The 14151-nt window shown below is 36.2% G+C and overlaps 1 protein-coding gene across 22 annotated transcripts in view; it reads right to left on the bottom strand.

The window, feature by feature from the left end:
- Positions 1-14151, bottom strand: part of KMT2C (lysine methyltransferase 2C) — a 284203-nt gene that overhangs the window by 108746 nt on the left and 161306 nt on the right. For 21 of the 22 annotated variants that reach the window (XM_072776881.1, XM_072776873.1, XM_072776879.1 and 18 more), the window contains 2 exons: positions 7699-7870; positions 5642-5756 (listed from right to left, as the gene is read on the bottom strand). The exons of the other annotated variant lie outside the window; for it this stretch is intronic. In XM_072776881.1, the coding sequence (XP_072632982.1) occupies positions 5642-5756; positions 7699-7870 (287 nt within the window). The remainder of the gene's footprint in view (positions 1-5641; positions 5757-7698; positions 7871-14151) is intronic. 22 annotated transcript variants of the gene reach the window in all.

The following is a 14151-nucleotide window of genomic DNA, read 5'->3' as shown; positions in this document are numbered from 1 at the left end:
TTTTTTAAAAATCATGATATACCAACACAAAAGCATTCTGGACAGAGAAACAGGAAAAAGAAACCTAACCTGACAATGACTGGACTAAAACAAAGTTCCTGAAAAGATTACCTGTACGTCAGTGTGAGCAGCCTCACAAGTCTGATACCCCCATGAAGGCAGACCTATTTGCCTGTTCATCTCTGGCCTCCACCACGGTGCTTTGCACACAGTAGGCCTTCAAATGTTAAATAAATGAACGAATTATGACTAAAGACTATAGACATCTATGAGAATTTAACAGTAGAGGAAGAGAATTATTCTTCAGTGGATAAGCCTATGAAAAACTCTAGGATAATTCTTTGACTATTTAATTTAGACATAACAAGGGACACCTTATAGGCATCATCTTACTAAATCCAACACCCTGATGAGGTAAGTTCTACTAACCTTCTCTACAGGGGAAAAACTGGCTTAAGGAAGTCAAATATTTTGCCAAAGTTCCTGTATTTAGTAACTGGAAAAGTGGAGATCTGGCTCCACAGCTGAATCTTTCACAACATTATATACCTCCATAGAACAGATTTTTTTTTTTTAACTATCCAGTTGTATTCTTAGCAATATTATACATGATTTAGTCACTGTGATAGAGCATAGCAGACTATGATAGAGAGCAAATTAGTAAAAGAGTGAGACAAAGATAAAAGAGAACCTCAGGAAATAAACCCCGAATTCTGAAGACATTTTCCAAGATAATGAAAAACATAACAAAGAAGATAATGAATTAAAAGCAGGAAACAAAATTATCTAGATGTTACTAAACATTATTTAAGAAACTGCAAAGATGGCAAATATTTAAAAAAAAAAAAAAAAAGGCTAAGTTAACCAACTCTTCTTTAGACCTTTTTTGGGGGCCTGACTAGAGAGACTGATCCTGGTCAACATGTTCTAGGTAACTAATTAATGTAGAACCAAAATCAGACACAACCTGGAAACAAATTCAAAGAACTGACAAAAATAACGATCTTAAAGCTCTTAAGTAGAACAAAGGATTATAATTAAGTGAACATGTAAAACAAAACAAAACAAAGGTATTTTTCTTCTGTGATACCACAAATGGGAAAACTGGAGGAAAAAAAATGTTTCCACAGCATAAAACTGAAAAAGTTGTAAAACAAAATGATACCAAACCAAGTTCTTATAGTAGCCTGAAGACAACAGTCTCTTTCAGATATGCTGGATTTCAGAAAAATTGCTATTCCTTAATGGAGCATAATCAAGAATCCAAAAGACTGGGGGGTTAGAGATTGGAACTTATACAGAGAATACTTTTTTTGCAAGGAAAAAGTGACAAAGGTTTACAGTCTCCCAGTTGATCAAAAACAGAAGGAAGAGAAAGGAAAAGGGAAATTTCTGGTTTCTCCATTTTTACTAAGTGGAAGAAGAAATCATTCATACTTCCAAGTATAACTTAACACAAAATAAAATTCTTAATTGCAAGTCGCTGCAGGAAATAAAAGGAAAAACAGAAAGGAAATCAAAAGAACTATTCTGTCTTAAAATAATCTAGCATTTCAATTGCAACCATTAATCTAAATAGTTAACTCTATTAAACCTCACACACACAAACACACACACACACACAATTTAAAATGACACACAAGGACCCAAAATAAAAAGATGTGAAAACATTACATTCAACTGATAAAACTAAAGCCCTAGGAGGCCATATTGATGGGCAAACAAAAATAGCTGGTTCCAAAAAGGGGGGGGGGGGGGGCATTACACAATAAGGTAACTTTATATTGATAAAAATGCACAACACATCAACACTGACCCTGACATACCTGCCAAATAACAACCAAAAAATATTAGTTCAGTTCACAAAAAGAAAAAGTAAAATACAAGGAGAAATTATTGAGGAAAACTGTAGTGGTCAACTCCATCTACATTCTAATACACTGTCGAATCAGGTAGCCAAAAAATAAAAAGGACTTCATCTAGCTAAATAAAATAAACAGAAATATTACACCTTAAAGTCACTACTTCAATTATGAAAATATTTGTGAAAAAGAAAACCACACTGGTTAATGCTGGGTTACACACAATTAAAGCAGAAATTAACATGCTTAAGCACAACTTAAAACCCAAAAGATAAAGTGATTAGGCTACATGTACGCAGAGACAGCTACAATTAAAACGAATCTGGTTGCAGCCAAAGCTATAATCAAAGGTAAATTTATAGTCTTAAAATATACTTTTTTCCTTAGTAAAGAAAACGAATTACGAATTCAACTTCCTATTTCAGAAAAAGAAGAAAGGCAAATAAAAGTGTGTAGAGAAGACGAACGCACACACGCACCAACCTGCAGCCCAAAGTGCGGACGGGAGAACGCGGGAAGGCACCGGCCGCAGACAGGAAGAAGCCGGAACCGCCGGAGGCCCGGGGCAGCCGCCCCCGGTCCGCCCGCAGGCCCCGCCTGCCCCGAGCCCCACGTGAGGGCGGTAAGCGCGGGCCCGCGGGCCTGGGGCCCCTCCCCTCCAGGCCCCACCCTCGGGCCGCAGCCGCACCCGCCGCACCGCCCAGCGCCCTGGAACCAGGTGGGGCCGCGAGCTCCAGGTGCCCCTGACCCGGCGGGACGCTGGCGCAGGTGCTCGGCTCCGTCCGTGCCTCCTCCCACCCCCACACCCGCACCCCATCCGCGGGGTCCTCCAGGCGAACTCTCCCCCTTTCCAGGACTTTCCTAGGACAGCAAGTCACCCGCCCCCCCCCACCACACACCCCTCTCGTGTCCGGAACGCCTTTCCAGCTTCTGGAGAAAGCCTCTGGCTGGCGCCACCTCACAGCCCTTAATCTCAGCAGCCCAGGAAGCCTCCACCTGGAGGCTGACCCTGGCCCTCGGGGCCCCGGGACCATTTCAGGCAGCTCACTCCACCCCACCTCCCTGAAGCCTGCCCTAAGTCCACAGAAGGCGGTGCATGGGCAACAGGAGCCCGTTTCTATGCTACTGGGAGAAGAGTGGGAGAATGCTAAGACCACAGACGCAGTCTGGGAGGGCTGTTTTCCGAAAAGTTCAGTTTTCATAGAAATGCTAGCATAAAAAAAATTAAAGTTTAACAGACCTTCGAGGGTACCACAATGCAGATTTTAATACCTGCATTTAGCATTTGTATTTATCATGTTAGTCCCAGGTGCCATCAAAGAGGTACAAAACATGCAAGATTTTACACAGTAAAATTACGGTAGAAAAAATGAGATGTTTGGATGGCACAGGGATACATGGCAGCATCCAGAGAGCCAGCAGAGAGGACTCTTATCTTCATAAACATCAAGACAATGGCTAAAGGGTGAACAACATACCAGTAACTTAAAATAAGGAACTAATGTTCCATGTTTTAGAAATAACTGGATTAATTCCCATTTAGAACAGATTTCAGTTGTATCACAATAGTGCACTCATGAATAAAAACCTGTATGGTTACTGAATGACACTTCATTACATCTAATGTTGAAATACTGCTTGCTGGCACTTTCAGGTCTGATTATTCTGAACTAGTAAACAGGGTCATGGCATTATCAATACTATTTTTATACAAATACAAAAGGCTTTCTATGTACTGACATTATTAAAGCCAAAGGAAAGGCTTACACACTGAACTGGGCACAAGAAAATATCCTTTTATTAAATCCAATCTTGGCAATTTAGTTTCAAAGCAAAACTGTATGTCAGATGAAATTTGTAATTACTTTATAAATCCTATTTAGTTTTATTTTAAGTGTAATTATCGAAGATAAAAATAAGTTTATGCCTAGGTTTCACATCTGTTCTAGAAAATTTAGATATAATTAAAGAAAAAAAAACTCAACCTGGGGGATATATAGAGATGGCTTGTGGATCTAGAGTCTTTAGTCTTTAGAGATCTACACCCTAATACAAAAAGAAAATTAGATCAAGAAATATTTCTTATTTAATCTAGAGAGAAAAGCACTGCTACTCACATAGGTATAGTACGATAGCATAAGGAGAGAGCATCATATACAGGATAAAACATTATAAAGACAGGAAACCTGAGTTTTAGTCCCTTTTCTGTTTCTACAAATAAGTAAACTTGGATGATTAACCACTGGGCCTGCACCAGCCCTCACCTAGAATTTATTAGTTTACCTATATAGATTCCAAAACGAAGCACATGTACTACTTTTATGACTGATCCATTCTAGAGAATATTTAAAGGAAAGTCATAGTGAATATTGTTTATAAATATCTTCCAAACAGGAAAAAGAGATTAGTTTTATTTAATCACTTGAGAATTAAAGATAAATTTGATTTGTTCTTCTACTTTCACTTTAAGAGTTGAAATATTTTGTGTTTCCACAGACAAATACTTCTTAAATTTGTTACTGTTTACCTGGTAGTGTACTAATAATAACTTTGCCCAGTACGTAAGATTGTTGCCCAACTTAACAGGGTTTAGAGGTACAGATCAAAGAGCCTCAGTAAATTCCTCAGAAAGCATAAAGAGACCAGCATAGAACATCTCAAGGTCATAAAGATGCAAATAACAAAATAGATGGAAGAAGGGAGAATCACTGACTAAAAGAATATCCAGAAAAAAATAAAAATAACTGAAAATACATCTTAAAAGTGTCACACCAAGCAGAAAGACTGGTATCTTGAGCAATGGAAAAATGTCTACAGACCTTCTCTAACACTCTAAAAGAAACTTTAAACAGCATCTATAAAATAAATATCTAAGTAAAGAATTACTAAAGCTACGACAGGGAAGGGACAGTATACATATACAGTATGATTCCAAATATTTAATACAAGTGTACTTATACACATAAAAATGTGATGTACATATAAAATCACTATATTAAAAAAATCACTATATTATCACCAAAATGTAGTGTATTTTACCTCTGCATTTTAAGTTAACGGATTTTAAAACTATTGCTGTGTGTTCTGGTACCCTCATGGGGCTACTACATCTCTGGAGTTTCTGGGAAGATTAAAGATAAATCATTCAAAACAATTTCTAAGCCATGAAGCACCATACATATGTTAACATGTTCATAATAGCATTTTTCATAATAGCCTAAAATTGTAAATGACCCAAATGTTCACCAAGTGAGTCAATAAACAATCTGTGTGGTATGGCCACTACTTGGCAATAAATAGGAATCACTGATGATATGCACAAAAACATGGCTGATTCTCAAAATAATCATGTTGAGTTTAAAAAGCTAGACCCCCCCCAAAAAAAAGAGTATATACTATAGGATGTCACTTATATAAAACTCTAGAAAATGCAAATTAATTGATGGTGAGTGAAAGCAGACTGCCTGGAAGACAAGAGGGGAGGTGGGAATGGGTGAACAGTTGGAAAAGAGGGATTCCCAAAGGACACCATGAAACTTTTACGGTGATGAATGTGGTCATTATCCTGAAGGTGATGATGGTTTCATAAATGTACATGTGTCAAATTAAATTACAAACTTTAAATACTTGCAGTTTACTGAATATCAATTATACATCAATAAAGTTATTCTTTAAAAAGTTGATGATAATGTATATATTTGAATAGGTATCCGATTTGTCTGCTCTATATAAGAAGCATACAGATGAAGATATTTTTCTTAAAAAAATAAACAACTTACTTTGCATTTCCAGCCATTGGTTGGTACTGATTTCATAACTGGTTGAAGACAAAAAGTATGATACCCTTTGTCACACGTATCACACACTAGCATCTTGCTATCTTCTCCCGATTGTCTAAAAAATAAGATAGCATTAATGATGCCTTATCTTTAAACTTATGTTTATAACATAAGTAATCATGAGAAGAATCAGTCCTAGGAACTGCCTAGTTCATCAATTCCTCAGTGTCTGTTTTGTCTATACTCAGATAATGATAGAGATAACCCCCCTAGATGAGACAGCCATCTTCCTGAGGTCCCTACAGGATTATCCTTACTGAATGCTCACCTATGGTGAACCTGCTTTAGTCACGTGAGGATTCCTGCAGAGTAGGGCAAGATGAATGACTCTTTACTTTTTAAATATCTCAGTAAACATTCTAGGGTACGGAGCTCTGATAGGTGATGCTGCATGGGAAGGAACAAATCTTGGCATCGGGAATTGGAAAGACATTGTCATATAAAAAAAAGTGGATCGAATTTGGCATCAGACCTATATTTGTATTTCGACTACTGTTTTACTAGTTGTGTGATTCCTAAATAAAATAAGCTTAGTCCTCTTGGTTTCAGGTACAAAATGTGAACAATAAAGACACTGAGAATTAATTATTCTGGTTGAAGAGCTTAGAACATCCAGTAAACATTAGTGCTAAATAAACAGCTGTAAGAATCATCTTGTAATAATTAATAAGAATGGTAGTCAAAAAAAAAAAAAAAAGAATTGTAGTCAAAAACCTAAACTCTTTCCCTGAACATATGTGTGCCCCAAAGATTGGGCCCCTGCCCTACATACAGCATGAGCTCTGCCTTGATTCTTGGCTATCAACCACTCCCAGAGACTAAGAATTTAATTCAAGAGGAGGGGAAAAGAAAAACTGGGGAATGAAAGAAGAAGAGCTGAGAGAGGAGCCGCTGAATAAAACCTGGGGACAACTAGAAGTAAAAAGGAAGATGGGTTAGTTGGCCTCCAGTTATTTCTTATTCAATTTAATAAACTCTACATATAAAATTTTATGTTTTATCTCTTTAGCTACATGGAAAGATCTTAGAGGGAAAGCAATCTTTCTTCAAGTTTTCTTATTCCTTCCCAAGAAACTAGGCACAGATACAAGATATCAAATAAATGTTTACTGATATTTTAATTTTTACCAAAATATAAAAGCATGTGGTCCTATTTATTCCACATAATTTTAAGATATTGATGCTTATTGTCATTAAATTAAATTACAAATAAAAGACTGATCATGGCAGGGGTGGGCATGATTTCTCCTGTTACGAAAGTCCTCAGCTTGTAAACAATTTGAAGACTGCTATAGATGCAGATAACTTCCCCAAATTATCATGCTAATTAGTAGCAGGAGGAAAACAAAAATCACAGAAAAGATTGGAGGAATAACCAAAGGATGGAATATAACAAATAGAAAAAGATAACCCCATTACAAATGTTTAAATGCCATACAATAATAACTGTACTTCTTTTCAGGATTATGGTGACTACGATTGATTGGAGGTAACCTCTTTCAGATAGATACAGGTTTTTGGGTTTTTTATTTTTGTTTTGTTTTGTTTTTAAGTAGTCTTAGAATAAACTGTTCTTCCTGGAATGGAAATTCAAACATATCACTGATTCTTTCACTCACTCTCATAACTACTTTCTGCAATTAGAGGTTTATTTTCCTATTAAATCTTCACCCCAGTCTCTCTCAAAAATAGTTGCTTTATTTTTCTAATGCTTTTTTAAGTTGTTAACATCATTTGTTTAAAATGTTTGGCAAATTTAAATTAGCTTTTTAAGCAACCAGAGGAATTTAAAATTATTAAAATTAGTTTTTGTTTAAACTTATTTCAAAGTAATATTAATAAATACCTAGCAATTTTTTAAAGACATGATGAAGTCAGTGGGAATGAATATAGCCGCAGTACCAACAACCTTTATCATATTACACAAACCTTTAGCACCTAATAATAGGGTCTCTCTTAATCTCAATACACACCTTTGAGTTGAAATTAAAACTTACTTGCAGTTCTGGCACACTTTGCACTCAGGGCATTGCCAACCTGCCCGTTTTAATGGAGTAACCGCTATATCCAGGCACATTCCATGATAGTGCTGACCACAAGTAGTACAAAAGAACTGATCTAAGAGGTCTCCCGGGCTGTCGCACACTGCACAGTTTGCATCTTCCTTTGCTATAATTAACAGTAAAACAATGAAATTGTTGTATAAGAGTTTAATATTTTTCTGACTTTACAATTTAAAAATCACTTGAAGGGAATTTGCATGGTAAATCTTTCAGACACTTGAGGTTATCCACATTGAACTGATATCCAATCAGAAGAAGGTCTCAGTAAAAACACTGTAATGTATTTAATCTAAAGTTAATTCCATTAATCATAGAAGTTTTGCATATTTGTGCTTCAATCTACCTAAGACCATAGGCAGTTCTTCTCTAATTTTATATCCCTGGTACTGGTGATGATGCTGGGCACCTACTTAATGTTCAACATAAACTTGTTGAAAAGAACAAAACAGGAAAATATCAACTGAGAAATGCCCTGTGGTGTGTAAAAATAACCATTTTATTTGGATGTTAAATATATTTTAAAATTAACAAGGTAGGTCAAAAGACAAATTTAAGAAATAAGATTATATTAAATGCTTCTTAAGCATAAACACACTGATTTTTATTCAGATCAAATATCTATTTTTAATACTGGAAAACATCATATGAAGGAGAACATTAAAGATGGAAGCTACATATTCATACACAAACACAAAACTTCATATATTAATTCTATATTCATCTATATTAATTGCCAGTTTGTAAAAAGATATAAAAAACTATATAATTATGGACATCATCTATCCCTAAATATGAATTAAAAGAAATAGCACTTTTTAGGTCCTTTTACCATCTAAAATAAAAAATAAATGTAAGAATAAACTGCCTTGCCAAGTACACACTTAAACTTATGCATATCACAATAAGAAAAATAATGTGTTCTCAAATCATACCAATTCGATGATACATATGTCTATATGTGACACTCAGGTTCTCAACTAGATGGTTTGATTAACTAATTATCTAAAGATTGTTTTAAATTGTATACATGAACCTTTTTCTCTCTTTTATTTTTTGAAGGTTTGGTCAGTCCTCTTTGGCTATGAGGACTTTCTACCTTATTTTTTTCCCAGTCAAGCATCTTGAAATAGAGTAATAATCTATTCCTTTTACTTGGCAAACTGGTTTTATAGGCCATAGAACCTCTGACATACAGATTTTTTGTTTTTATTTCAAAGTCCTCTTAAAATGATTTAAAAAACCATTTGTAGTTTGAGGGCAGTAGAAAAACAAGTCCTGGGATATATCTGGACTGCCAGCTGGAACCCTGGTGGCTGCATACCCACCATTCACCTGGCGCTACCCTCATGAGGCTACCAATGATCTATGAAATCCAATGATTATTTCTTTAAGCTTATCTTATTTGCACTTTGCAGAATTTCCATTACTATCTACTCCCACATTACAGTTCCCCTTACCTTGGCTTCTGTGATGACAGCTTTCTCCTGATTTCTCCTTAGGTCTCCCATGCCTCCCTCTCATGCTCCTATGTTAGCTTTTGTCTCCCTACAATTCCTCTATATGTTGGAGTATCTTGGGATTTCATCCTGTTCCTTCTTTTAATAATTTCCCATGGTTTCCCTTTGTGATCACACCAATTCCCATGTTAAAAAAACACCACCACGATTCCCAAATCTGTATCACCAGCCACCAACTTCTTCCTAAACTACAAGATGTTACTTTCAAGTCTCACTAGACCTCAATAGCCAGATGTTCTAAAAATACTCAAAACTCAACACTTCTAAAATAAAATATTTTTTAAACCTAAACCTCTCTCCATATTCTCAACCAGCTGGGTAAAGGCTCAGACTATAATATCACTATTATTCCTCCCTGACCCAACATATCCAACCAGACACCAATTCTTACTGAGTTAACTTTCTATATATCCTTTTTCCTTATATTTATACAGTTCAGTTCAGTCCACTCTGCCTTGGCAATTACAATATCCCTCCTTATGGATCTGACCTTTCCCTAATCATCATCTACACATCAAGAGTAAGTTTTCTAAATTGTGAATCTGTTATGCTCTGCTTAAATTAAAATTTTACCAATACGCCCTTTTTACTCTAAAAGAAAAAAGATCAAAATCTTCTAGCAGAGAAGACCAAAAAAGAAAAAGTCCTTCCTCCCTTTCCAATGGAATCTCATGACCACTCACTCTTCCTGGTGATACCAAGCAGTTTGCTATGCACATTCACACAACATGCTGTTCAATGCTTGCATGCTTGTATACATGTTCCCCACTACTTGAGATTTTGTTCCTTTGCTGTGCTGTGCCATGCCCCTAGTTCTTTCCAAAGAGGATCTCAAAACTCTGCTCACACATAGCCTGGAATACCTAATGTTACCACACCTAAAGATCCATCCATCCAATTGTTGAATATTCCTTTTCCTCACATACTGAGAATAAACTGTTATATATAGTCAAGTAATTATAACACAATACTATGAACCTTAAAGGGAAGGGACCCTGCCTTTTTAAACTTTGTATATTCAAATCCCTATCACAAATCAAGTCTTATTAAATATATCTTAAATGAAGAACTTGTTTCCAAAATCACTTTTAATGACTCTCTGATTGGCATTTAAAATAAATCATTAATTTAAAAATGGAAACATCATAAAAATGGAGTCACAAATTAATTCATTTTTGATAAAAATGACACAATAGGGTGAATTTTTTAATACTAAAAGAGTACCAGTATCTACTCATTTGAGCTATGTACATTTAAAAACTAATCCTTGATTTTTGCTTACTCTCAAAACTTATAGAAATTGAAGCAAATATTGTGCTGTTTATGACACGCAGTTCATCTTTCTATTATAATTTGCAGGGAACACTGTCTAAATGCTTCTATGAAAATTTCCAGTTTCCTATTCTGCCACTTAACTTGCTATGGTAGCTACTAGTCACATGTGGCTACTGGGCAACTGATATGTGATTATTCAAACTGACATGTGCTGTACATATAAAATGCACCCTAGATTCTAAAGACTTACTAGGAAAAAAATGTCAAACATCTCAAAAATTTTACTGCTTATATGTTGAAATATTAATATTTGGACACACGGCTAAATATGTATTTTTAAATTAATTATAATTTAAAATTTTTTTTAACATGACTACTAGAAAAATATATATTGCTCACATTATATTTCTATTGCACATCACTTTTTTTTTACAGCAAAGCCCATTCTACAATAACTGTATATATCACTGTGGCAGAGATTGCTTCTTTTTTCTTTTTTTCTTTTTTTCTTTTTTTTTTCCAGAGATTGCTTCTTACTCTATGATTATTTGCAGCAATTCCTTAATGGCAATACTGTCATGTTGTTCCACTAATATGGATCACTGGTAATAAATTAGACAAAGAAAAACATTCACATGATACATTCAGTCTAAAAACATTTACTGTGCATTTTGTAAAAATAATAATAGAAAAAAAGCACTTCATCAAGAAATGAGGCTGGTTCCAACCATTTCCTCAACCAGGAAGAAGATAACAGAAATACCAAAAAAGCCTTTTGGAGGGCAAGCAAAATATGGTAATACTGGATAGCTTAAGTGTCATGTCAGAAATAAGCATATGGACATATATATACATATGTGTCCCACAGAAACATTAAGTTTGAAGCAATAATCAAACAATGAAGTGAATTTTTTCTTTAAGCACTTGAAAAAGCAGAAGAGATTGAATGAAAAACCAAAGCTAAAGCCAATGTAAGAGAAGGCAGGAATTAAATCCAGGTCAGTTTGGCTCCAAAGATCATGCTCTTTACTAGTTGAAATTTACTCCCACTGGTAGGGCAAATAAGGTGAAGAACATCTATGCATGTACAAAAGTAAGAAGCAAAGTGCCAGCAGAGGCATAGAATGGAGAGGCTAAATGATGGAGGGGGAGCAAGAAAAGCAGAAGAAACAGCAGGTACACCTGTCGACAAGATCATGTCCTGTGACAGCTGTGACAATAGAAGGGATGGAGGAAAAGACAAGAACACTGAGCCTAAACGAGAAGGGACCATGTCAGAGACACTTGGTCAAACTGGAAGGTGAGACCACTGCTTATGCAGGAGAATAAAAGCACTGGTGAAGAGCAACAAAAGTCAAATTGCTGCCAGACAGCATCAATCGAAGGACTTCATCCACACAGCTTTTGTAACTTCCATCAACGTCACAGCACATATCATCTCTGCTTACATTACTGGTAGGATACTGCGCTGGACTAAATGCAATTGCTAGCAAGAAAAAGGAAACATGGATGTTGTCCAGAGAGGCTGGCTCACAGGACAGGTAGGTAGGTAAGAAAGGTCAGAGACTAACAAAATTTAGGGTAATAGAAACATAGCAGGACTTGGTACAGAGAGATACAAAAACAACCCAGAAAATGAAGTAAGAGAAGTCAAAACTGAATGATGAAAGTAAATACACTGGGGGCAGGGGGAATGAAGAGATTCATTCACTGCCTCGTTTAATGCTTCAAAAACTTCTCACTGCAGACAGGATATCTAAACCCTTGCCTTGTTCACAAGATCTAGGTGGTCTAGTCTTTGTTTGCTCTGATGTTGTCTCTACCATCCACCTAGGAGATACTAGGTTCCAGGCACAACGACATGTCAGGCCCATTCCTCAAGACCTGTGCAGTATCTGTTCACTTTCTGGAATGTCCTTTCCTCTGATCTTGCATGGTTGGCTCCTAGCCATTTAGCTTTCCCTGAGAGGCAAAATACTACTCAGTAAGTATACCTGGTTATGTCTCCGAGATGGATATTTAGTGCAAAATTCCTAGACAAGGTCATTGTATACTTGCATCATCATGAAAATAATGATGAAGCCAGGATTGGCATTTATCTATGACAAGGCATCCTAAAATTGTTTTCTGATGAAAATCTTGGCCTGGCTCACAGGTTCTCTCTTTGCTGAGGTTTCTTTCTAATGAAGTCTTTTTTTTTTTTTTTTAAGATTTTATTTATTTATTCATGAGAGACACAGAGAGGGGGTGGGGGGCAGAGACACAGGCAGAGGGAGAAGCAGACTCCAAGCAGGAGCCTGATGTGTGACTTGATCCCGGATCTCCAGGATCACACCCTGGGCTGAAGGCAGCACTAAACCGCTGAGCCACCCGGGCTGCCCAAATGAAGTCTTTTTTTTTTTCAACTTTCACAAAAAGATGTCAATCCAACTCCTACCTCAGCTAACTATAAAGCATATTGCTCTATTCTTAACCAACAGCATCAAGTAATATATTCAATTTATATATATAATTTGAGTCTTAGATAAGAGCTGGAATAGCTACCATTTTGTAAAGCAATTCATAAATACAAGGTAAAATTCTACATGGTTTCCATTGATTGTTATTTAACCCTCATAGTAACACTGTTGTTTAAGCTCCATTTTTAAAAAATAATACCTTGTGCTATGATACACAATTAGGACAACTAGAAACATTTATGAAAGATTTTATGAAGACTATTGCATAATCTTGTAAATTACAATACATTCTACCTGCAATATTTTCTATATCCTTGGATTAAAACAAATAGATGGTCAGAAAGCTGCGTACAGGGCAGCCCCGGTGGCTTAGCGGTTTAGTGCTGCCTTCGACCCAAGGTGTGATCCTGGAGACCCAGGATCAAGTCCCACGTCGGGATCCCTGCATGGAGCCTGCTTCTCCCTCTGCCTGTGTCTCTGCCTCTCTCTCTCTCTCTCTCTCTCTCTCTGTCTCTAATAAATAAATTTTAAAATCTTAAAAAAAAAAAAAAAAGAAAGCTGTGTATATAGACTGCACTGGTTAAGATTCTTGAGGATTAGAATTTACTCAGATGGACTTCAGTTTCATACCACCGGCTTATTTTGAGGGCTGTTATAAGAAACTGCCCTGTAAAATTTGTTTTGCTGTAGTGTATAAAGTATATACAGTCTCAGTATTAAGTGAATTCTTTCGACATTATTATGAATCAAGTCACTGTTCATATTCCCTTCTTTGTGCTGATTGCTGGAGAGCTATGGAGCCAAGTCTGTGGCTTAGGTCTAGGAAGTATGCATTTATTTCCCAAAATACCAATGTCACTATTAGCTTCATATTTATACAATCCTTATTTTCCCATGGCCAAATTTCCTTGCATATTTTTAGTTTTATTTTATTCTACTATTCATGTATTTTTATGAGTCTCCATAACTCTATTTTGGAACAAGGCACAGTGCCAATAATTTCAGTCTATCTTTTAGCTCCGTGTACCAGCAGAGACCTCTCATTGTACGTATGGTAAGTGACAGCAGCTCATCTCCCCTCAGTCCTTACACTTCATTACTTTACACAATATTTATGGTCTCTAATATTAAATGAG

This window comes from Canis lupus, chromosome 15, assembly GCF_048164855.1.
Source record: "Canis lupus baileyi chromosome 15, mCanLup2.hap1, whole genome shotgun sequence".
Classification (NCBI taxonomy): Eukaryota; Metazoa; Chordata; class Mammalia; order Carnivora; family Canidae; genus Canis; species Canis lupus.
This window is presented reverse-complemented; position numbering and strand designations above follow the sequence as displayed.